General features: G+C 37.5%; 2 protein-coding genes across 6 annotated transcripts in view; one reads left to right on the top strand and one right to left on the bottom strand.

Annotated features, from left to right (window-relative positions):
* The window catches only part of N4BP2L1 (NEDD4 binding protein 2 like 1), a 39,142-nt gene extending 37,207 nt beyond the window's left edge, over nt 1-1,935 (top strand). For 3 of the 5 annotated variants that reach the window (XM_045978122.1, XM_045978119.1, XM_045978121.1), the window contains one exon: nt 407-1,935. In XM_045978122.1, coding sequence (XP_045834078.1) covers nt 407-665 — 259 coding nt within the window. In that variant the 3' untranslated portion in view covers nt 666-1,935. The remainder of the gene's footprint in view (nt 1-406) is intronic. The other 2 variants (XM_045978123.1, XM_045978124.1) reach the window with 2 other exon arrangements.
* Nucleotides 1,936-3,746: 1,811 nt separating this feature from the next.
* The window catches only part of BRCA2 (BRCA2 DNA repair associated), a 60,066-nt gene continuing 41,093 nt past the window's right edge, over nt 3,747-22,719 (bottom strand). Inside the window, exons 21-27 of the mRNA XM_045978032.1 lie at nt 21,768-21,889; nt 19,514-19,712; nt 19,132-19,295; nt 18,826-18,964; nt 8,359-8,603; nt 6,501-6,647; nt 3,747-4,995 (exon numbers count right to left, since the gene is read on the bottom strand). Coding sequence (XP_045833988.1) covers nt 4,363-4,995; nt 6,501-6,647; nt 8,359-8,603; nt 18,826-18,964; nt 19,132-19,295; nt 19,514-19,712; nt 21,768-21,889 — 1,649 coding nt within the window. The 3' untranslated portion in view covers nt 3,747-4,362. The remainder of the gene's footprint in view (nt 4,996-6,500; nt 6,648-8,358; nt 8,604-18,825; nt 18,965-19,131; nt 19,296-19,513; nt 19,713-21,767; nt 21,890-22,719) is intronic.

Here is a 22,719-nt window from a genome sequence, read left to right as displayed (position 1 = left end):
TGCATTTCGAGCTATATCCCCAGTGGAGTCTCATGCCCACTTGAATGTAAGATTATTTTAATTAGCAGCTAGAAGTGTCTAGGCCTGACTGACATGAATTGATTATAGACCTATGCATGATTAACAGAAAAATATATAATAAAAAGGGCTCCCGGTATTCTTTTACGCCTTGAGGCACCAAATTGAGATTTCGAGAAAGAAGCCGCGATGAAGCTCTTACTCTTTGCTAGCCTCAGGGCGGAATGCAAAACAGCAGGGGAGCCTGAAAGGTGACTCTTTAAGGAGACTTTAGGCTTCTGTGAGAGTTAAATCCAGAGACCAGGGAGTGCATCTCTCTGAAAAATACAAGTAACTCCTTTGGATAATACGCTGCCTTAAGTAAATGTTTGCATTTGTTCTCACGTAGAAGAAACATTCATGGAGTCCCCAGAGAAAAAATACACCGAATGAAGGAGCGGTATGAACACGATGTTACCTTTCACAGCGTGCTTCACGCAGAAAAGCCCGGCAGAGTGAACAGAAACCAGGACAGGAATAACGCCTCACCTTCCAACGGCGCACGATACTGGAATCCGTACGCTGAGTTTCCCAACCGGAGGGCTCCTGGGGGCTTCACAAATGAGGGCTCCTTTAACAGAAGAGGTGGTTGTCACCATGGATATTAGAGGCCTATCTTACATGCAATCGAAATTTTCCTAAATCAGTTTTTACTGCAAATTTTGGTATTTATTCTTTGTTCGGTTTTCCTCAGAGCTCTAATTCCAGTGTAAATAGTCGGACCTGAAAGTTTTTGAGCACAAGTCGTTATACTCATCTTCAACAAGCATTTGTTACAGTGATCCTATATGCATGGTCTGATGCTGGGAATTCTGCTGACTTGGTTAAACAAAGTCCCTTTCCCTAGGGAGACCAGAAATTGGAAACAGGAACCTGAGAACGTACCCATGCACATACGCAGTCACCTAAGTTCGATATATAGAAGCTTTAGTACCACTTTCTCTGAAGTAATCTACTTTTCCAGGAAATTCATCTGCATCAGGAAAGTTGGAAAGGTGGGGGAGAAGTGGGAGGCAGGAAAAATCTTAGTGCCATTGCTACTGTGATAATCTATGTATCCCAAAATGTGAGATGTGTGGCTGTCATGATGGAACTGATTTTCCCTTACAATGCACATGCCAGAGAGCATACATCTAAGGGAATATTGTCCTGTAAGTAGATACTTGGGGAAATTATTCCTTTATTCTAGTGATGTGTCATTGTTAAAAATATTGGATCCTTCTTTTAAAATGTTTTTTTAGAGGCAGAGAGTGAGAGAGCCAGGGAGGGGCAGAGGGAGAGGGAGAGAGCATCTTAACATGCTCCTTGCGCAGCATGGAGCCCACCGTGGGGCTCAGTCTCATGACCCTGAGATATGACCTGAGCTGAAATCAAGAGCTGGGTGCCCTACCGACTGAACCACCCAGGAGCCCCTGTCAGATCCTTAACAGCTGTACAAGGTGAGGAAAATCAGTGTCATTATTTAAAGTCACATATTGGTTTTAACTACCACTTTACTGAATAAGAGTAAACCTGATTAACTTTTGGCTGTTGTGCTAGTCATGTAAATAAAAGAAGCCTGACTTTATAAAACATGAATTTTTAAGAGGAGTTAGGCAGTTTTTAAAATTATGCCTCTTAATAAACGTGTGTGTTCAGATGGCTGCCCAAATGTTTGGGAGTGCAAATAATTAAACATCCCAAGACAGAAATCATGCAAGGGTATGTCAAAGCCATGCCTGTTGGAAAACGACCAGTCTTGGTGTTTTATGTAGCATTAAGACAATAAAGTTCTGCCACAACTCTGGAATGTCCCTCTTATACCAATTTGGAATTTATGATTCCAAGTTAAATCTCAACAGGTTAGAATCAGATTAATTTGGTGTGAGACCATGATAAGTAAGACCATATAGGATGTATGCTTTATTTCTTGTTGGCCAACAGCTTCTTTCTAACGTTCTGTGAAATATTATTTTAAGTGTCCTATATAATGGTGCTTTTATGGTTATTAAAAATTATATATGGTATTGCTTTCTATGGATTTGTCATTGAATCTACACTTTTTTTGGTTCAACAATATAAAAAATTAATTACCTAAATACCATAGAATTTTACCATATTAAGAACCAGTTTTCTATATCATAAACTTGTTTGCCTGTCTCCTTTAATAAACAGGAGACATAAAGGTAAAGACAAGAGCAACCTTGTATTTCGTATGCTCAAATTATTTGATCTGTGCACATTAGAAAGACTATTACTTTAACATTTCAATACCTGACATGACTGAAATCTTACTGCTATGCGACCATTATGAAGTGGCCCCAGGTTTAGATCCAGAGCTTTTAAAGTGCTCAGAAGAGTAGTTTCCCTATTTGTCTCCCCCCTCAATATGACTCCTGAAATACTTGGTTTGGAAACATAAAAAGGATTAAATGCTGCCAGCTTTATCCTAGCTAGAAGTGATCTATTTGTTCTCTCAATTTTCAAGTTTCCTAATTCATACATAATTTTTTGAACACTCAACTTTAGCCTGTAGTGTTTTGTATTACCAATATTTGCATCGTTCATATAGCTGGCATAGGGCTTTATGTACAAGATAGGCTCTCATTAAGACAATGTCGAATAACACAAGTTGCTTTTACCTTTTATTCCTTATCATAGTGTACATTCTTGACTTTGTAATCATTGTCTCTTCTTAGGGAATCATATCCACATATACTTAAGCCTCATAGTTTGCTTCTGCAGCTTTATTGCTTACAATGTATAAAAATATTACTATATTACTTACAACATATAAAAATGGAGTGCATGCAGGAGATCTCTCTATGATCGAAATGGTAATGAAGAATGGAGGAAGTACTAGTAATGAAAAAAAAAAGATAAAATCCTTATAATTCAGGTAAAATTCTTATAGTTCTTTTTGTTCACCTGATGTTCCAGTTTTATTCCCTGTTCTACAGTGGATTGCTTGGAAAATGATTGGGATGTGAGGACCAAATTGTTTTTTTTTTTTTTTTAAAGATTTTTTAGATTTATTCATTTGACAGAGATCACAAGTAAAAGAGGCAGGCAGAGAGGAGGAAGCAGACTCCCCACTGAGCAGAGAGCCCCATGTGGGGCTCGATCCCAGCACCCCAGGATCATGACCTGAGCCGAAGGCAGAGGCTTTAACCCACTGAGCCACCCAGGTGCCCCTAGGATCAAATTGTTTTATGAACAAAACTTAAATCACATATTAATAAGACTGGCAGAACACCTCAGTTAAAAACTGCAGAATGGACTGTTTATTATGTTAATTTTTAGAGGGGAGAAAAATCATGGATCACAGTTATAAAAGAAAAAACCTGCTTCTTAAAAGATTCTTGGGTTTAAAATGTGTTTATAATTAGATTTGAAAACATGGTACTTTATATAAGTTTAAGACATATTAAAAGACCTGAGTGAAGAGCTTCTCCACGCTATTAGCTCCTATTAGAAATGCATTCTCTTTTCTCTATTAAGCATAGGAAGGTAACAGATGACAATGTCCTCTTATATTGACCCATTACGTCTGCCTTGGTGGTTAAAAAAAACCAGGTTTGAAGGAAGTACTTGCTGAGTCCTATGATAGGGCTAAAATAAAGCAGGTAGAAGTGTTGCCAATTTGAAAGATTTTCTCTTAAGTTGCAGATGATCATTTTGTTAAAAAAAAAAATGAACACTATGAAATCTGATTTAAAGCATTTGAATTTTTAATTAAAATAATTCAGTGATCACACTGGACTCATAAAAAGGAATGACATTGAAGATTCTGTTTTTCTTGCAGTTATGTTGCAACCTTAAGGTTGAAGAATTGGTCTAAAGAAAACACCACTATTGTTTCTTACTCCTGACTTTTGATCAGGATAGAACTGTAAGAGAACCAACATTTGTTAAGGAAAAGTGGTTCATAGTGTGCTACCTCTGAAAAACAAAACAAAACAAAACTACCTAAAATAGGAACTAAACTAAAAGGAATTACAGGAGTCAAAATAACTACTTAGAAACCTTAGTTTAATTAGGGACACAATTTCAAGAAAAAGTTACGTTTACTTTGTAAAATATACCTGATCAAATCCAGTGATCAAATCCTGTCATAAAGATTTTTTTCTTGATTAGTTAATAAATAAATACACAGTTTTCAGACATATAACTGAAATTAGAGTATGTCATTACAGAGACAGGCCAGGGGCATTCCTGAGATAGACGAGCACCGGTGTCCTTTCTCTTCTCATTATGCAAATCCTGAGAGGTTGAAGCTATTTTTCTACAAGTTGGAAAGGCTGAATCAGTAACTTATTGTCATTTTTATTTTTGTTGCCTTTGCAGTCTCATAGATGCCCTTTTCACAGGACCTGTGTCTTGCACATTGGTCTCCCGATCTTCGGTGTGGGCCTGGCGGCTCCAGCATCCTGTGGCCCCGGATGCCAGAGAATGCCTTTTCGGCCTGACATAATCTTTTAATTTCTCAGGAGCAGTCCTAGGGGAGTCACTGAGAGACATAAGTTGCTTTTCTCCTGCCGAACCTGACAAAAGGGCTTGAGTGTTGATCAGTGCGAGTTCTTCATCTGCTATTGAATCACCTTCCAAAAGGGAAAGGTCATTAAATTTGAGTGGAGTCATCTGAGGAGAATTCAACTCTTTCTTCCTTATAGGTGTTTCATATTTGGTGCCACAAGCCCGTGGTGGCTGAAATGCCTTCTGTGCAGCTGGAGAAACAAATGTGCAGATGGGACTGACAGGTGGAGGTAAAGGTAGTCTACTCAAAAAATCTAAGGCTTTTCTCTTCCTGCAATTTTTTGGGTCATCCATCTCTTTCTCCCCTTTATGATAAGACTTTGAAGTCATTTGGGCTGATCCAGGTGTGGAAACAGACTTCTCTTTCGGCTTAGAAAGTGATAAAGGACTCTGGTAATTCATCTCACCACTGGGAGAAGACATCTAATAAAAAGACAAAAAGCAGCCTAGATAATTATGCACTAATATATAAATCATCATCAAATTAGCTTTTCATTAGAACTTTTTTAAAGATTCATTTATTTATTAGAGAGAGAGAGAGAGCGGGGGGAGGGCCAGACAGAAAGGGAGAAAGAGTCTCAAGCAGACTCCCCACTAAGTGTGAAGGCTGATGCAGTGCTCAATCCCAACTCTGAGATCCTGACCTGAGCTGAAAGCAGTCAGACACTTAACTGACTGAGCCACTCATACACCCCTCATTAGAGATATTTAAGCACACAAATACCACAAACTTTCTCACTCCCCTCATGACTCACAGGTCAGATGATTCCGAGAGACATTTATATGGTTGTGCTCATTCCAGAAGGAAACAGTTTTGCATAAAAGGATATAAAAATGACATGAAAAGAAAGAAGAATGAAGACTAATCGTACTAAAATACAAAAAAGGAGGTAGGGGGATATATGCACTAATCTTTTCTTTTTTATTAACAGTTTATTTATTTGACAGAAACATAGCGAGAGAGGGAACATAGGCAGGGAGAGCTGGAGAGGGAGAAGCAGGCTCTCTGCTGAGCAGGGAGCCTGGTATGGGGCTCGATCCCAGGACTCCTGAACTGAAGGCAGTTGCTTAATGACTAAACCACCCAGATGCCCCTCTTTATTAACAATTGATTAACAATTTAAATAAAGATAAACATTCTTTTTTTTTTTTAAGATTTTATTTATTTATTTGACAGAGAGAGATCACAAGTAGGCAGAGAGGCAGGCAGAGAGAGAGAGAGAGGGAAGCAGGCTCCCTTCTGAGCAGAGAGCCCGATGTGGGACTCGATCCCAGGACCCTGAGATCATGACCTGAGCCGAAGGCAGCGGCTTAACCCACTGAGCCACCCAGGCGCCCCAAGATAAGCATTCTTAAACCATTTTAAGAGCACGGACTGACTGGGTTCCAGTAGCTATACTTTTCTAGTTTTGTGACTTTAGGCAATTGTTCAACTGCTCTAGGCCATAGTTTCCTCATCTGTAAAATGGAGATAATTTCCATCCCATGGATTGCTGTGAAGATTAAGTGAGTTAATATAGATACACTTAGCAACTGTTAGCTACTTACTCATCAGCCAGTATTCAGACCTTATGGCTTGATATGCATGTACTGTGATTTAAAGAGTTAAATCAAACTGAGTTCAGAAACAACCCGAACTGTATAGAACAGTCCTTCGAGCAAAAGGACACAAGCAAAGTATTTTCCATCACATGTACTTGCAAAGCAAAACATGAAAGCACCTGTTTGTAAAATCTGGCCCCAAAGAATGTTACATTCTGGCTTTGGTAAGATAGAATTTCTAGATAACCCAGATTTACAGGAGTCAGGTAACAATAGAAAAATGTAAGTTTAATTACATTTTACCATGTTTACTAGGTATACACCAAAACATATTATTGCCTTCATTTATAATACTTATGAAATTCCTTAAGTCTACATTAACTTACCAGAAATTTATTTCCCATGCCAAGGACTGTTTGAGCAGTGTATGGCTCTGAAGCATAGTCTTTAGTCGGGGTGGACAACATGGGAGCGTTTGCATCAAGTATATGCATAAGTTTGTTTTCTGCATCATTGCAAAACACACCAATATTCTAAGAAAATAAATGGGAAAAGAACTGTTTTGTAATATGAAAATGTACATATTCATGTTTTCAGAAAATTTTACTTTTAAAACCAGAAATAAAAGATTCAGACGAGAAGAAAAAGAATAACACACCCCAAATTTGACAGCAATTGTCAAACAATCTGCCACTGTAAAAATGCAAAGCCAACATGGTTGATGGAGAGAGAGAGGGAGTCTGTACGTCAGGGAAGGAAAGAGATAGGAGAGGTCTTTCCAGTCATCCAGTTTAATGAGCAAGGTTTCACATGATACTGGATTTGGAGCTAGAAGATGTCCTCAAGGTCCAGTTCTATTTCTTACCTGATAGCTGTAAATCATCTAACATCTACAGAGTACGCCTTAGGTTAGTAGTAAAATGAGAGAATCACCTCATGTCTGTTTTAATAATTAACTGAAACAATATGTAGGTTAAACCACATAAAACTGTTGTTTTTTTAAATTTTATTTAGTTATTAGACAGAGAGAAAGAGAGCACAAGCTAGCAGAGTAGGAAGCAGAGGGAAAGGGAGAAGCAGGCTCCCCGCTGAGCAAGGAGCCCAACATGGGGCTCCATCCCAGGACCCTGGGATCATGACCTGAGCCGAAGGCAGTTGCTTAACCAACTGAGCCACCCAGGCGCCCCTAAAACTGTTGTTTTTACAATTGGTCAAATACTAGCAATTTTATAGGATTTAACCTAGCTCATGAGATTATTTTATAAAACTTAAAAATGCTATGTCAATGACAGTCAGTTGTCTCTGAACTGCCGTTGAACAGTCTCAGAAAATCTGGCTGTACTCTGTATGGGAGCCAACACCCCACCCTCCAATTTAGAAACCAGATAAATCAGGGTGTTATTCTTCACTATGTGTATTGAGTCTTTAGGTAAAATATTACACCAACTTCCTTCACATAGCTAGCTACTCTAATGTTTTTTAAAACATAATTTTATTTACATATATTTTGAGTAACACATTTCAAATATTAAAGAGGCTTATCTTGAAGATTCTTTACTAGTTAGCAATTTATAAAATCCAGAATTTTATTGGAAAGCAGCACTGCAAAGTAGTTAATAGTTTGGGCTACACATTCAGATGGCTTAAGTATGAATCCTGCTTCTAACAACTTGGCTGTGTGACTTAACCTCTCTGTTTTTCATCAATAACGTAGAAAAAAGCTCCATACCTCAGAGGGTTGGTGACAGAATTAAATGCGACAGGCTTGGAACAAGGCCTGACACTTAATAAGCACTCTAAACTTTAGCTAATATTATTATTACTTGCTGTCTATATAGATTTAAGCATAAAATGCATACATTATCCAGGGAAAATAATTTCAGTGTTCTCCTATTTGGGAGTATTTCAAATCAAAGACAGATACAAACTATAAAATATTAGATATGGAATTTAAAATGTAAATTTGGAATCTGCATGTTATTAACTAACTACTACCAACTGCTCTGAACCATGTAGCTCTGAATGTCCTCCTCACAATTTCCCCTCACTCAGTCCCCTCCAAATTGTCTTCTCCCAGATGTTGTCTTCCCATCTCCTCAGGTTCATGAGCAGTTTACACAGGATGAAACCTCATTACGTCATATCTCAACTATCCAATTTTCATAGAAGCCACCATTTCCTTAATATTTGACCATCAAAATAGGAAAATACTAAAATGCGTGGTAATGCACAAAGTAATTTTACCTCAATGGTATTTTTCATTTTGTGGAATATCTCTTGAAAATGGCCCTCCTTTGGACTGGCAGAAAACCTGGAAAAATCTCCAGCAAATAAAGTAGGAATTCCTGATTTGGCTTCTGGTCGCCACTGGAGGTTGCTTGCAGCAATTAAGGTGTGAGGTTTAATAATGTCCTCATTAAGATCGGTCCAAAACTTTATTGCCAATAAATTATGGCATTCATCTGACAAATAGACCAAAGGAGCAAGACCTAAAGAACCAAAACAAAACACCCACTTCATTCATTATATATGTTAAATTTTAAAAATGCAAGGAACTTCTAATATGCCCATTTGTTTTGGTATGCTAATGGTAAAAAGAGATCAAAATAACTAAATTTAGAGAAAGCTTAGGATTTCCAAAACAACCTGTTGGTTATTGTGCTAAAATTTAGTGCCAATACGACAACATATTCTATTACTGAGGCCTTGGGGAAGCAGGTGGGAATACAAATTTGTGCAATCCTCTTAAGAAAAAAAAGTTGGTAGAACCCAGCAAAGTGATGCACTCTTACCACCCAGCAACCCCACTTCTAGTACTCTATTCTGAAGATGTATTTCCAATAATAGCGAGATATGTAAGAACAAGAATCATGAAAATATGCTGTATGAGCTTATTCACTGAAGCACCATTTGTAGGTAATTATAAATGATTTAAAGTAGCCTATATTACTGGAGAGTAGTATGGCATATTCAGGCAATGCTGTGCTATGCAGCTGTACAAAAGAATGAGGAAATGCTCTGAAAACACAGCGGTCTAAAATCTTTGGGATGAAGCAAAGCTGTTTTAAAGAGGGAAGTTTATAGCAATACAGGCTTACTTCTAGAAACAGGAAAAATTCCTAATAACCTAAAGGAAATGGAAAAAGAACAAAACTCAAAGCCAGTAGTACAAAAGAAATTATATAGATTAGAGCAGAAATAAGAGACCAAAAAAAAAAAAACAAAAAAAAAAACCAATGAAACCAAAAGCTAGTTCTTTGAAAAGATAAAATTGATAAACCAGGATGAAGCCAGACTCATAAAAAAAAAAAAAAAGATGCAAATAAAATCACAAATGAAGGAGAAATAATAACTGACACCAAAAAAAAAATACAAAGGATTACTAAGAGAACACTGAAGAATTATATGCCAACATATTAGACAACCTAGAAGAAATGCATAAATTCTTAGAAACATGTAACTTTCCTTTTTTGTTTTTTTTTTTTAAAGTTTTTATTTATTTGAGAGGGAGAGAGAGAGAACACAAGCAGCAGGGAAAGGGAGAAGCAGGCTCCCCACTGAGCAGGGAGCCCAATGTGGGACTTGATTCCAGGACCCCAGGAACATGACCTGAGGCGAAGGCAGACACTTGACTGAGCCACCAAGATGCCCCTGAAACTGAATCAGGAAGAGACAGAAAATTTGAACAGACTGATTAATAGCAATGAAACTGAAAAAGTAATTTAAAAATTCCCAGTAAAAGTCTATGATCAAATGGTGAGTTCTACCAAACATTTAAATAGGAACAACTACCTCTTTTTCTTAAACTATTCCAAAAAAATAGGAGAGGAGAACTTTGAAATTTATTCCCTGATGAACATGGATATAAAAATACTCAGCAAAACATTAGGAAACTGAAACCAACAATACATTTAAAAAAATTCACTACAATCAACTGGGATTTATTTCTGAGATAAAAGGGTGCTTCAGTATTCACAGATCAATCATCTTGATATATCACATCAATAAGAGAAAGGTTAAAAACCATATGATCACCTCAACAGATGCAGAAAAAGGATCTGAAAAAGTACAATATACATTCATGATAAAAATCCTCAACAAAGTAGGGTTAGAGGGAACATACCCCAACATAATAAAGGCCATATATGAAAAATAAATAGCTAACATTATATTCACTAGTGAGAGAGTGGTTTTCTCCTTAGGTCAGGAACAAGACAAAGATGCCCACATTCTCTACTTTTATTCAACACAGTACTAGAAGTCCTAGCTGCAGCAATCAGACCAAAAAAAAAAAAGAGAAAGAGAGAGAGATAGAAAGAAAAGAAGAAAGACATCATCTAAACTGGTCAGGAAGAAGTAAAACTGACTACTTGCAGATGACCTGATACTATGTAAAAAACTAACAGGCCCAACAAGCAGCAGATCTGGGGAGACTCCTTCCTCTTCCGGGAGGAGCAGCACAGAAGCCCACCACAGGGGCTGGGTTTGGAGGCTCCAAACGGGGCCGTGCACCAGAGATAGAAATGCTCAGTCATAGGCTGGGTGAGCAGAGAGTGGCCAGAGACCAGAGAAACAGGAGTGACTGACTGCTTTTCTCTGAGGACACACTGAGGAGGCGCCTGCCCCCAGCTCTCAGCTCCTCTAAGGACAGAGATTGGGAGGCTGCCGTTTTCATTCCAGTCCTCTAAATCTGTAAGGAAATCTTTCAGGGAACAAAAGCTACCGGAAAGCAAACCCAAACAGATTACTTAGCTTGACCCCTGGCAAGGGTGGTGCAATTTTGCCTTGGGCAAAGACATTTGAAAATCACTGCATGAGGCCCCTCCCTTAGAATATCAGCAAGAACATACAGCCAAGACCAAGTTTACTGATCAATGAGAACTACAAAGTTCCAGCACTAGGGGAATACAGCACAGAGAATTCATGGCTTTTCCCCCATGATTCTTTAGTTGTTCAAAGTAAATTTTTTAATTCTTTTCTTTTTCTATTTCTTTTTTTTTATTTCTTTCCTTTTTCAACCAACTTATTATTCTTTTTCAAAAATCTTTTTTAATTTTCATTTTTACAGTCATATTCTATCACTTCATTTTGTTTAACCTTATTTTATGTATGTATGTATGTATGTGTATATATATATGTGTATATATATACACATACATACATATATATATACACACATTTTTCTTTCTTTAAAATTTTGGGATGCAGATTCTTCTAACAGACCAAAATATACCTTAAATCTAGTGTTAGGGTTTGTTCTATTCACCTGCCTGATCATATTCTTTTCAAAAAGAAATTTCTTTTTTCAACCAACTTCTTATCAATTCCTTTTTTAAAATCTTTTTAAATTTTCATTTTTATAGTCATATTCCATCCCTTCATTGTATTTACTCTTATGTGTGTGTGTGTGTGTGTGTGTGTGTGTGTCTGTGTATATATATATGTTTTTATTTCTGTTATATTTTGGGTGGCAATTTCTTCTAACAGACCAAAATACACCCCAAATCCAGTGTGTGGCTCTGTTCTATTCATCAGCATGATTATATTCTTTTTTTTTTTTTTCCCTTTCTCTCTTCCCTGCCCCAATTCAAGTCTCTTCTGATTTATTTACTATATATTTTTCAGGGGTCACTGTTACCCTTTTAACATTTTGTTCTCTCATTCATCTATTCTTCTCCTGAAAAAATGACAAAACAGAAAAATCTCACCCCAAAATAAAAGAAAAAAGGCAATACTGACTGCCAGGGGGCTAATCAACATGGACATTAGTAAGATATTGGAACTAGAGTTCCGATTGACAATTATAAAGACACTAGCTGGGCTTGAAAAAATGTGAAAAAGATACTAGAGAATCCCTTTCTGGAGAGAGAGAATATAACCAAGTCAGAATCAAAAAGGCTATTAATGAGGTGTAATAAAAAAATGGAGGCTCTAACTGCTAGGATAAATGAGGCAGAAGAGAGAGTTAGTGATACAGAAGACCAAATGATGGAGAATAAAGAAGTTGAGAAAAAGAGAGATGAACAACTACTGGATCATGAGGGAGGAATTTGAGAGATAAGTGATACCATAAAGCAAAAAAAAAAAAAAAAAAAAAAAAAATAGAATAATTGGGATCCTAGAAGAAGAGAGAGGCAGAAGGTATATTATAGCAAATTACAGTGGCTAACTTCCCTAATTTGGGGAAGGAAATAGGCATCAAAATCCAGAAGGTGCAGAGAATCCCCTCAAAATCAATATCTAACAGTTAAACTTATAAATCTTAGAGACAGAGAAAATCCTGAAAGCAGCTCAGGACAAGAGGTCTGTAACCTACAATGGTAGAAACATTAGATTGGTAGCAGACCTATCCACAGAGACCTGGCACACCAGAAAGGACTGGCATGTTATATTCAGGGTACTAAATGAGAAAAATATGCAGCCAAGAATACTATATCCAGCTAGGCTGTCATTGAAAATAGAAGGAGAGATAAAAAGTTTCCAGGACAAATAGAAACTAAAAGAATATGCAATCACCAAACCAGCCTACAACAAATATTGAAAGGGATCCTCTAAGCAAAGAGAGAGCCTAAAAATAACATGGACCAGGAAGGAACAGAGACAATATACAGTAACACTCACCTTACAGGCAATACAATGGCACTAAATTCATATCTTTCAATAGTTACCCCAAATGAAGATGGGCTAAATGTCCCAATCAAAAGACAGAGGGTATTAGACTGGATAAAAAAATAAGACCCATTGATATGCTGTTTGCAAGAGACTCCTCTGAGACCCAAAGACACCTCCAGATTTAAAATGAGGGGTTTGAAAACAATTTACCAAGCTAATGGACATCAAAAGAAAGCTGAGGTAGCAATCCTTACATCAGACAAATTAGATTTTAAGCCAAAGACTATAAGAGATGACAAAGGACACTATATCATACTTAAAGGGTCTATCCAACAAGATCTAACAACTGTAAACATTTATGCCCCTAACATGGGAGCAGCCAATTATGTAAGCCAATTAATAACAAAATCAAAGAAACACATCAATAATAACGCAGTAATAGTAGGGGAATCTAATATCCCCCTCACTGCAATGGATAGGTCATCTAAGCAAAAGGTCCACAAGCAAATAAGGGCTTTAAATGACACACTGGACCAGATGGACTTCATAGATACATTCAGAACATTCCATCCCAAAGCAACAGAACACACATTCTTCTCTAGTGCACATGCATAATTCTCCAGAAGAGATCACATCCTGGGTCAAAATCAGGTCTTAACTGGTACCAGAAGACTGATCATTCTCTGCGTATTTTCAGACCACAATGCTTTGAAACTAGAACTCAATCACAAGAGAAAAGTTGGAAAGAACTCAAATACATGGGGGCTAAACAGTATTCTCTTAAAAAATGAATGGGTCAGGGGCACCTGGGTGGTTCAGTGGGTTAAAGCCTCTGCCTTCGGCTCAGGTCATGATCCTGGGGTCCTGGGATCGAGCCCTGCATCGGGCTCTCTGCTCAGCAGGGAGCCTGCTTCCCCCTCTTTCCTCTCTCTGCCTGCCTCTCTGCCTCCTTGTGATCTCTGTCTGTCAAATAAATAAATAAAATCTTAAAGAAAAAAAAAAAAAAGAATGAATGGGTCAGCCAGAAAATTAAAGAAGAATTTTTAAAATACCATGGAAAATCAAAATAAAAACATACCTGCTCAAAATCTTTGGGATGCAGCAAAGATGGTCCTAAGAGACAAATATATAGCAATACATGCCTTTCTCAAGAAACAAAAAAAGTTTCAAATACAGAACCTAATCCTACACCTAAAGGAGCTGGAGAAAGGACAGCGAATAAAGCCTAAACACAGCAGGCGAAGAGAAACAGTAAAGATGAGAGCACAAATGAATGAAATAGAAATCAAAAGAACAGTGGAACAGACCAATGAAACTAGGAGGTGGTTCTTTAAAAGAATTAATAAGACTGATAAGTTCCTGGCCAGACTTATGAAAAAGAAAAGAGAAAGGACCCAAATTAATAAAATCATGAATGAAAGAGGAGAGATCACAGCCACCACCAAAGAAATACAAACAATTATAAGAACATATTATAAGCAACTATATGCCAACAAATTAGACAATCTGGAAAAAATGGATGCATTCCTAGAGATATATAAACTGCCAAAAGTGAACTAGGAAGAAATAGAAATCTGAACAAACCCATAACCAGCAAGGACAGTGAAGCAGTAATCAAAAATCTCCCAACAAACAAGAGCCCAGGGCCAGATGGCTTCCCAGTGGAATTCTACCAAACATTTAAAGAAAAATACCTATTCTTCTGAAACTGTTTCAAAAATTAGAAACAGAAGGAAAACTTCCAAAATGATTTTATGAAGCCAGCATTACCTTGATCCCAAAACCAGACAAAGACCCCACCAAAAAGGAGAATTACAGACCAATATCCCTGATGAACATAGATGCAAAAATTCTCACCGCAATACTAGCCAATAGGTTCCAACAATACATTAAAAGGATTATTCACCACGACCAAGTGGGATTTATTCCTGGGCTGCAAGGTTGGTTCAACATCCGCAAATCAATCAGATACAATACATTAATAAAATAAAGAACAAGAACCATATGATACTCTTAATAGATGTAGAAAAAGCATTTGACAAAGTGCAGCATCCTTTCTTGATTAAAACTATTCAGTGTAGGGATGGAGGGTAAATACCTCAATATCATCAAAGCCATCTATGAAAAACCCACAGTGAGTATCATTCTCAATGGGGAAAAACTGAGAGCTTTTCCCCTAAGTTCAGGAAGATAGCAGGGATGTTCACTATCACCACTGCTATTCAGCATAGTACTGGAAGTCCTAGCCTCTGCAATCAGACAACAAAAAGAAATAAAAGGCATCCAGATTGGCAAAGAAGAAGTCAAACTCTCACTCTTTGCAGATGACGTGACACTTTATGTGGAAAACCCAAAGACTCCACTCCAAAACTTCTAGAACTCATACAAGAATTCAGTAAGTGTCAGGATATAAAATCAATCCACAGAAATCAGTTGCATTTCTATATACCAAAAACAAGATAGAAGAAAGAGAAATTGAGTGGATCCCATTTACAATTGTACCCCAAACCATCAGATACCTAGGAATAAACCTCACCAAAGAGGCAAAGAATTTGTACTCAGAAAACTAAAAAGTACTCATGAATGAAATTGAGAAAGACACAAAGAAATGGAAAAATGTTCCATGCTCATGGATTGGAAGAACAAATACTGTGAAAATGTCTATGCTACCTAAAGCAATCTACACATTTAATGTAATCCCAATCAAAATACTACCAATTTTTTTCAAAGAAATGGAACAAATAATCCTAAAATTTATGTGGAACCAAGAAAGACCCAGAATTGCCAGAGGAATGTTGAAAAAGAAAACCAAAGTTGGCAGTATCACAATTCCAGACTTCAAGCTCTATTACAAAGCTGTAATCATCAAGATAGTATGGTATTGGCACAAAAAACAGACCCATAGGTCAGTGGAACAGAATAGAGAGCCCAGAAATGGACCCTCAACTCTATGGTCAACTAATCTTCAACAATGCAGGAAGGAATGTCCAATGGAAAAAGACAGTCTCTTCAACAAATGGTGTTGGGAAAATTGGACAGCCACATGCAGAAGAATGAAATTGGATCATTTCCTTACACCACACACAAAAATAGACTCAAAATGGATGAAAGACCTCAGTGTGGAACAGGAATCCATCAAAATCCCTGAGGAGAACACAGGCAGCATCCTCTTCAACATCAGCCGCAGCAACTTCTTCCTAGAAACATCACCAAAGGCAAGGGAAGCAAGGGTAAAAATGAACTATTGGGACTTCATCAGGATAAAAAACTTCTGCACAGCAAAGGAAATAATCAACAAAACCAAAAGACAACCGACAGAATGGGAGAAGATATTTGCAAATGACATAACAGATAAAGGGCTAGTCAAGGAGAAAGCTTTGTTTAGATTAAGTGCCTAAAACTTAACTGACCAAACTGAGCTTCTGACCATCAACACATAACTGTTTTCTTGCACTCTTCCCCTCTCAGTAAATGGCAATTCTTTTCCCAGGTGCTCAAACCAAACACCTTGGCATTGACTTCTTGAGTCCTCTCTTTACCTATACTGTCCACCTCCTTCAAAGTATAATCGGAATCTTGCTTACATGTGGAATCTAAACAACAATAACAACAGCAATGAAAATAAACAAAAGAAACAAACTCAGAAAAAGGGATCAGATTTCCTGGTAGAGAAACAAATCTGCCCTCTATGTAGGAGGCAGAAAAGGTTTCTGTCCTTCCAAGATTTTCTGCTACACAAGCATTCTTGAAGTGAGAGTCTGAAACAATGGCTGCTATAAAACGTGCATAAACATCGCAGAGAATAACCTACCAAGACAAGGAACCAAATGGGACAAGAGGACAACAGCTAGCAAGGTGGCAGATTTTAACCCAACCGTATCAATTACTACATTAAAGCTGATCAGATTAAACAAATCAGTTAAAAGATAGGCAGGCCCTCAGACTGATAAGAAAACAAGATCCAACCATGCTGTCAAAAGCCCAATTAAATACAAAGACGCTGGTGGGTTAAAAATAAGAATGGGGAAAAGAAGTACCATATAAACAAGAAATAACAATAAACAAGTAGGCGGAGCCACACTAAACAAAGTAGGTTTTAGAACAAGGGGATTTAGTCCCCATAATGAGGGATACTGCAGAGAAGCTGGAAGTGGAGGCTTGAATGCTCAAGTAACTGCAGAGGGAGATTATAATTATTTGTCTAGTTATCATTCAAATGCTACAAAACATTTCTAGCAATTTCTTTAAAATTAAGTAGCACTGAACTGGGATATAAGTTCGTTCCCTGTACTAATGCAGAACTGCTTTTCATTAAGAATTAAGGTTGGGTTTCATTCTTCTACATATCGCTGTCCAGTTTTCCCAGCACCATTTATTGAAGAGACTGTCTTTTTTCCATTGTATATTTTTTCCTGTTTTTGTCGAAGATTATTTGACCATAGAGTTTAGGGTCCATATCTGGGCTCTCTACTCTGTTCCACTATATGTAGAAGAATGAAACTTGACCATTCTCTTACACCATACACAAAGATAAACTCGACATGGATAAAAGACCTCAACGTGAGACAGGAATCCATCAGAATCCTAGAGGAGAGCATAGGCAGTAACCTCTTCGATATCAGCCACAGCAACTTCTTTCAAGATATGTCTCCAAATGCAAAGGAAACAAAAGTGAAAATGAACTTTTGGGACTTCATCAAGATCAAAAGCTTCTGCCCTGCAAAGTAAACAGTCAACAAAACAAAAAGGCAACCCACGGAATGGGAGAAGATATTTGCAAATGACAGTACAGACAAAAGGTTGATATCTAGGATCTATAGAGAACTCCTCAAACTCAACACACACAAAACAGATTATCATATCAAAAAATAGGCAGAAGATATGAACAGACACTTCTCCAACGAAGACATACAAATGGCTATCAGACACATGAAAAAATGCTCATCATCACTAGCCATCAGGGAGATTCAAATTAAAACCACATTGAGGTATCACCTTACACCAGTTAGAATGGCCAAAATTAGCAAGACAGGAAACAACGTGTGTTGGAGAGGATGTGGAGAAAGGGGAACCCTCTTACACTGTTGGTGGGAATGCAAGTTGGTGCAGCCACTTTGGAGAACAGTGTGGAGATTCCTGAAGAAATTAAGAATAGAGCTTCCCTATGACCCTGCAATTGCACTGCTGGGTATTTACCCCAAAGATACAGATGTAGTGAAAAGAAGAGCCATCTGTACCCCAATGTTTATAGCAGCAATGGCCACAGTCACCAAACTGTGGAAAGAACCAAGATGCCCTTCAATGGACGAATGGATAAGGAAACTGTGGTCCATATACACGACGGAGTATTATGCCTCCATCAGAAAGGATGAATACCCAACTTTTGTAGCAACATGGACGGGACTGGAAGAGATTATGCTGAGTGAAATAAGTCAAGCAGAGAGAGTCAAGTATCATATAGTTTCACTTATTTGTGGAGCATAACAAAGAACACAGAGGACATGGGGAGATGGAGAGGAGAAGGGAGTTGAGGGAAACTGGAAGGGGAGATGAACCATGAGAGACTATGGACTCTGAAAAACAACCTGAGGGTTTTGAAGGGGTGGGGGGTGGGAGGTTGGGGAACCAGGAGGTGGGTAATAGGGAGGGCACGTATTACATGGAGCACTGGGTGTGGTGCAAAAACAATGAATACTGTTACACTGAAAATAAATAAATTAATTAAAAATAAAAAAAAAGAATTAAGGTTGGGTCGCCTGGGTGGCTCAGTGGGTTAAGGCCTCTGCTTTCGGCTCAGGTCATGATCCCGGGGTCCTGGGATCGAGCCCTGCATCGGGATCTCTGCTCTGCAGGGAGCCTGATTCCTCCTCTCTCTGCCTGCCTCTCTGCCTACTTGTGATCTTTGTCGAATAAATAAATAAATTCTTAAAAAAAAAGAAAAAAAAGAATTAAGGTTAAAACAGGCCTACTTTCAAATCATTAGTCACCAAATTTGTTGATTTGTAACTCCAATTAATCATAAGAAAGACAAATTTTAAAAACTATTACCTTTCAAAAGCATCCATAAGAAGCTATAATTAAAAACACATTCTGTATTACCTGTTTTTTTCACAACAGAAATTACAAATCCTATTAGGTCCACCTCAGAACAAGGTGGTTGGAAATCTGGACTCAATAGTTTGTTGAAGTAAAGGGGCTCCCTTGGCTGATAAATTTGGCATAGAATTTCATCTGAAGCCTACAAGGAAAAAAAAAAAACCCAATGTGTATACATATATATATTCTATAAACTAATATGCCATATAAACTAATATTATATAAACTAATATAAACTATATTAATATAAACTAATATTATAAGCTAATAATTCATCAAAATTAAAAAACTGTAATGAAAAGTTTGTACCTGTAGCTGTTGATACTGGGTTTTCTTTGTTGCTGTTAGTTGTATGTTAGCTTTTTCAGATTTACTTTTAGATTGTGATGTTGCAAGATGATAGATTCTGTATCTCTTTCCTTCTGTTAACAGGGAATATAAATCTGATGATGGACGCCAGATACTCAATGTAACTAGATAAAGAGGAAAAGACATAATGGAAGAACTGATAAGCATTACAATTCTTGTAAAACAAATACCATAACAACAAACATCCAAAGATTATACCATTGTTTTATGGGTAGTGGTAGCCCATTTTTCCTCTTCTGATACACATTAACTTTATACTTTATGTAGCATTTGAACTCATTTTATTAATTAGTACTTTAACTTAAAAAATTTATACACTGACCTGAATCTTTTTCCTTCTTCCCATAGCTTATGATACGCAACTTCCACACAGTTGCAACATTCCTTGATAAAATTTGTTCTCCTTGCTCAGCAGATTCCATAGCCTTCCTGAATTCCAACTGGATCTGTGCTTGCTTCTTATCATTCAACATCTGTCTGTGATTATTCAAGGCTCTTAACTGCTCTTCACTAAAGTAACCCTAGGATCATTTAATATATTAAGGCAAATGATATTAGAATAAAAAGCAAACAAAAAACCTCACCCAGGGTGCCTGGGTGGCTCAGTGAGTTAGGCCGCTGCCTTCAGCTCAGGTCATGATCTCGGGGTCCTGGGATCGAGTCCTGCATCGGGCTCTCTGCTCAGCAGGGGCCTGCTTCCCTCTCTCTCTCTCTGCCTGCCTATCTACTTGTGATCTCTCTCTGTCAAATAAATAAATAAAATCTTTAAAAAAAAAAAAACCTCACCCACTGTAAATGAAACCGTCTAAATGGGTATAAAATACAACAGAATTCGAGTTCACTTTAACAACGTGATAACATAAAAATTGAGACTAGTATACTCAGCTCATCACATAACAAATATTTTCCGGTGCCTTAAACTTGTCACTTATTTTGTGACAAATTTCCCGAGGGCCAAGACAACCCCCTACTTAAAAGTATACTCTAATAATCATAATCACCATCAACATTATAAATGGCTGACATTTATTTAAGTACTCCCTGTTTCTGAGGAATGGATCTGTGCGTGGTAAATATAGTAATTCATTCCACCTCAATGAGGTGGGCCCTAGGTGGGCCACAGAAGATGAAACTGAGGTACAGAGAGAATAAATAACTTGCAGGGGCGTATGGGTAGAGGTAGTTCAAGAGCTCTCATTCTTAACCTGCAGTAGCATAATTTTATTAACTCTCTGGAACAATAGATACTGTTGAAAACAGACACGTGCTATAAGCACTTATTTCTGCCTCGACACTTCTCTCCTGGTCATTTCAGCAAAGTGCTGTCTGTATCTTTTGGGACTCTACACCCAGTACAACAAAAATGAATGAATAAACAAAAAATAAAATCAAATGAAAGAGGAAATGGAATCCTGACACACAACACGCTAGACTGCAGCTGCCTCACACATCTTAATAGCCTAATTCATACTGGGAAGAGACACTATGGGATCTTGGTACCCTGAACAGGTCTTTCTTTCTTTCTTTTTTTTAAGGTTTTATTTATTTATTTGACAGACAGAGATCACAAGTAGGCAGAGAGGTGGTGGGGGTGGGGGGAGAAGGCTCCCTGCTGAGCAGGGACCCCGATGTAGGGCTCCATCCCAGGACTCTGGGATCATGACCTGAGCCAAAGGCAGACACTTTAACCCACTGAGCCACCCAGGCACCCCATGAACAGGTCTTTCTAAATAAGCAGACAATGTTTAGTTGAAACACAAAGTCTCCCAACATTCAACATGGTCACTGAAAACAAACCCTTTGGCAGGGCAGGGTCTTTTAGAAATGGATGGCTACTTTTTCCTCCAAGAATTGCAATGAAAACTGTATCTAAGTGAAATCTCCAGAATCATGTACTCTCAGGACCTAGTGAGAAGCCCCTCACAGGCTTTCCCTTGACAGAGGTGGTGGAAAGGCCCGAGAGAGAAATCACCTGTCCAGCTACAGAGTAGCAGGACTGGGTCTACAACTTAGTCTTCCAACTCTTATTCTGCCCCCTTATTTCCTCCTTTAAATAAATTCCATAAAAATAAAATAATATACAGTATTTAATTTGATCCTTAAACAACAGATTTTATGCCCATTTTATAGCTATTTTGTGCCCAGTTGGCTAATAAATGGCATAGCGATAATTCTAACACAGTTAGTGCTTTGGACATTTTTCCACAACACACTCTTAAGTAGATTAGGAGATAAATTTTAGATAGGATCTGAGAAAGAAGTGAGCATATGGAAACTGAGACAATGCTTTGAAGATACTTATTTTACCTTAAATGTAAACAAGTTTTGCCTGTATTTTAAACCACATTTATTTAACATATAAAATTACTATTCCTTCTATCCTCCATTTTGTATAGAATCGCAAATGTACTGCACTGGTCTGGCACATCACAGAGGACCCCAGAAATGTACACACCCTCGTTGAGAAACACACTATTTCAACACAGCACTTGCCCTGATGGCCAGAAGACCAACCAGAGCTTCCCACTGTAAAGGAGGAAGATTAAGCCTCCCAGGATGCCCTCTTACTCTCCCACCTCCAGATAAGCCGGGTCTGGTGCATTCGTCACTGCTTCATAAAGCTCTGCACCATCTTGCAGAGCACAGACTTGCTGTCTTGTTAATGCACATGATGGTCTATATTGTTTCATTATATTTTCTAGGAAAAAAAGCATAATTAATAAGCCATAACACAAATATAAGAACCTTGAAAGCTAGAGAAACAAGCAAAAAGTTGCCAAAAAAGGGAGGCTAAAAATCAAAACACAATTTATCTGCTAAAAGTTTTCTAGGAAAATTTCAAGCTAGTGCACTCACTCTTAGTTTAAAAAACTGTCACACAGAGAGCTTGGAGTAATTTGTAAATTAAGTAAATGATTTCATGATTTTCTTCATCATGAAAACAGCATAAGCTGGTGAATCAAACATTGAGAGTCCAATTTTTCTGCAGATTTATATAGAACAGGAAGTTGAAAATCATGAAGAAATGCAGAACACAAAAATTTCAGCAAAAAACAAACATCACTTTCATGTTCTTTATGCTAAAAATGCTATAATTTTTTTATTATTAAAATTGCTGCCACTGGGAAACAAGATCTAGCTCTAGGTGTGATAATACATAAACCAACAACTACAACAATGAAAATTCAAAATTTATATAAAAAGTAGGTAAGGATACTGAAGAAAATGATATATGGCTTGGGAAAAAAGTTTTTTGAGAGTTTATCCTTCCTTTTTATTGAATATATTTGACATATAACATTGTATAAATTTAAGGTGTCCAATGTGTTACTTTGATTCATTTATATACTTAATACGATTGCCACTGTATTGATATTCATCGTATTACATTAGTACAATATCCTCTATATTCATTATACTGTGCACTGGATCACTATAGCTTATTTGCTCATTGTTTTACCTTTAAAATCATCAATTTTATCCTACCACCCCTCGTCTGCTGATAACCACCATTTTACTTTATTTTTT

The sequence above is a fragment of the Meles meles genome, chromosome 14 (genome assembly GCF_922984935.1).
Source record: "Meles meles chromosome 14, mMelMel3.1 paternal haplotype, whole genome shotgun sequence".
NCBI lineage: Eukaryota > Metazoa > Chordata > Mammalia > Carnivora > Mustelidae > Meles > Meles meles.
This window is presented reverse-complemented; position numbering and strand designations above follow the sequence as displayed.